General features: G+C 36.6%; 1 protein-coding gene across 1 annotated transcript in view; it reads left to right on the top strand.

Moving 5' to 3' along the window:
• Positions 1-692: 692 nt before the first annotated feature.
• The window catches only part of LOC137979568 (GFP-like fluorescent chromoprotein FP538), a 5910-nt gene continuing 5275 nt past the window's right edge, over positions 693-1327 (top strand). The window contains exon 1 of the mRNA XM_068826853.1: positions 693-849. Coding sequence (XP_068682954.1) covers positions 847-849 — 3 coding nt within the window. The 5' untranslated portion in view covers positions 693-846. The remainder of the gene's footprint in view (positions 850-1327) is intronic.

The following is a 1327-nucleotide window of genomic DNA, read 5'->3' as shown; positions in this document are numbered from 1 at the left end:
AATGTAGTTTTCTTATTGCATGATAGATTGAAAAACAACTTTACAAGAAAGAGACCTTTTAATTTTACCTCCACAGTGGGGTTCCGAGCGCTCATATTTTTCGTTTACCCCTCCACTGTCTACTTTTTTATTTTATGCAAGAGACGTCCGTGTATATGAATAGAGTTCAAAAGATCAAGCAAAATATAATTTTTTGGTGTTTGAAAAATGTGCATGTTTTAAACAAACTTTAAATTGGGAACCTAGATGCGCTTTATCATTGCTAATGCGGCTCGAACACAATACCAATGACTATCGATGTTCCACTTCATTTGTTAGAAACTTTTATTTATTCTTTATCTTGTCTGCAGTTGAAATTAGCCCTGGGATATTTATGGCAATCAAGCAAGCAACAATGGTAGAAGCCAAAAACTTATAACCGTGGTCGAAATTTCATCAAAGGACACAGTAGAAGCAAAATTACTTTTAAAAATGAAGAAGAAACTGTTAGACTGATCAGTCGATTAAATTTGCTGGTAGTTGGGGATGCTTTATTATATAACTTTAGAGCTCACAATTACGTAACAGATCTAATGAAGTCTATGGAAAACTACATTGCTGTAAATCACGTGGATTTGTCAGTGGAACCATATTTTCACTGAGTCAAGATCCAGATTAACCTGTTAAGATCTAGATTAACCAGTTTACTTGAGCCAATCAACGTTCGTATTCTTTCTTCGCTTTGACTTTAAAATTGCTCCACCTTAACACCACATTCAGTTGAGTTTGGGCAGCGACGCTGTGAACTGCAAAAGATTAACTCGATTTTTGCTCCAGTTTTGAGGCATCAAGTGATCTGTTCTCGACATGGTAAGTGAATTTTCGAGTCGGACTAACGAGATGGCATTTAATAGCCTACTATTAGGTCATTTCCAAATTGCAGTCCTCAAACATTGCGAAAATTAGTCAATTTTGAAGCCCTCACTTACGTATTGAAAGTCAAAGCTCCTGTAAATTACTCAGTCACGGAGACAAACATTTAAGCGGCGCACAGTGAACCTTTTTGCCCCTGAATTAATCATGTTAAAGAAGTGTTTACCAACCACAGACCTGGTAAGTTAAGGTTTCCTTCCTGCTGTTCAAAATGATCGGTAAAAATAGATTGACTCTTCTCAGTTTTCCAGGCCAAAGAACCTTCGATAACTTACCAGAGATTAATGGTCTTCGATCTTCGTTTTCCTCACTAGTCGGGATTAATTGTATACTGTTTTCGTCCAATCAATATCAAGCTTTTTTTTTTTGAGGTGTTATGATTGTTTCCATTGAACATCAACCGCCCACTGCATAG

Source organism: Montipora foliosa, chromosome 12 (genome assembly GCF_036669935.1).
Source record: "Montipora foliosa isolate CH-2021 chromosome 12, ASM3666993v2, whole genome shotgun sequence".
Lineage (NCBI taxonomy): Eukaryota > Metazoa > Cnidaria > Anthozoa > Scleractinia > Acroporidae > Montipora > Montipora foliosa.
Note: the sequence above shows the minus strand (reverse complement) of the source record. Positions and strands in the feature narration are given on the sequence as shown.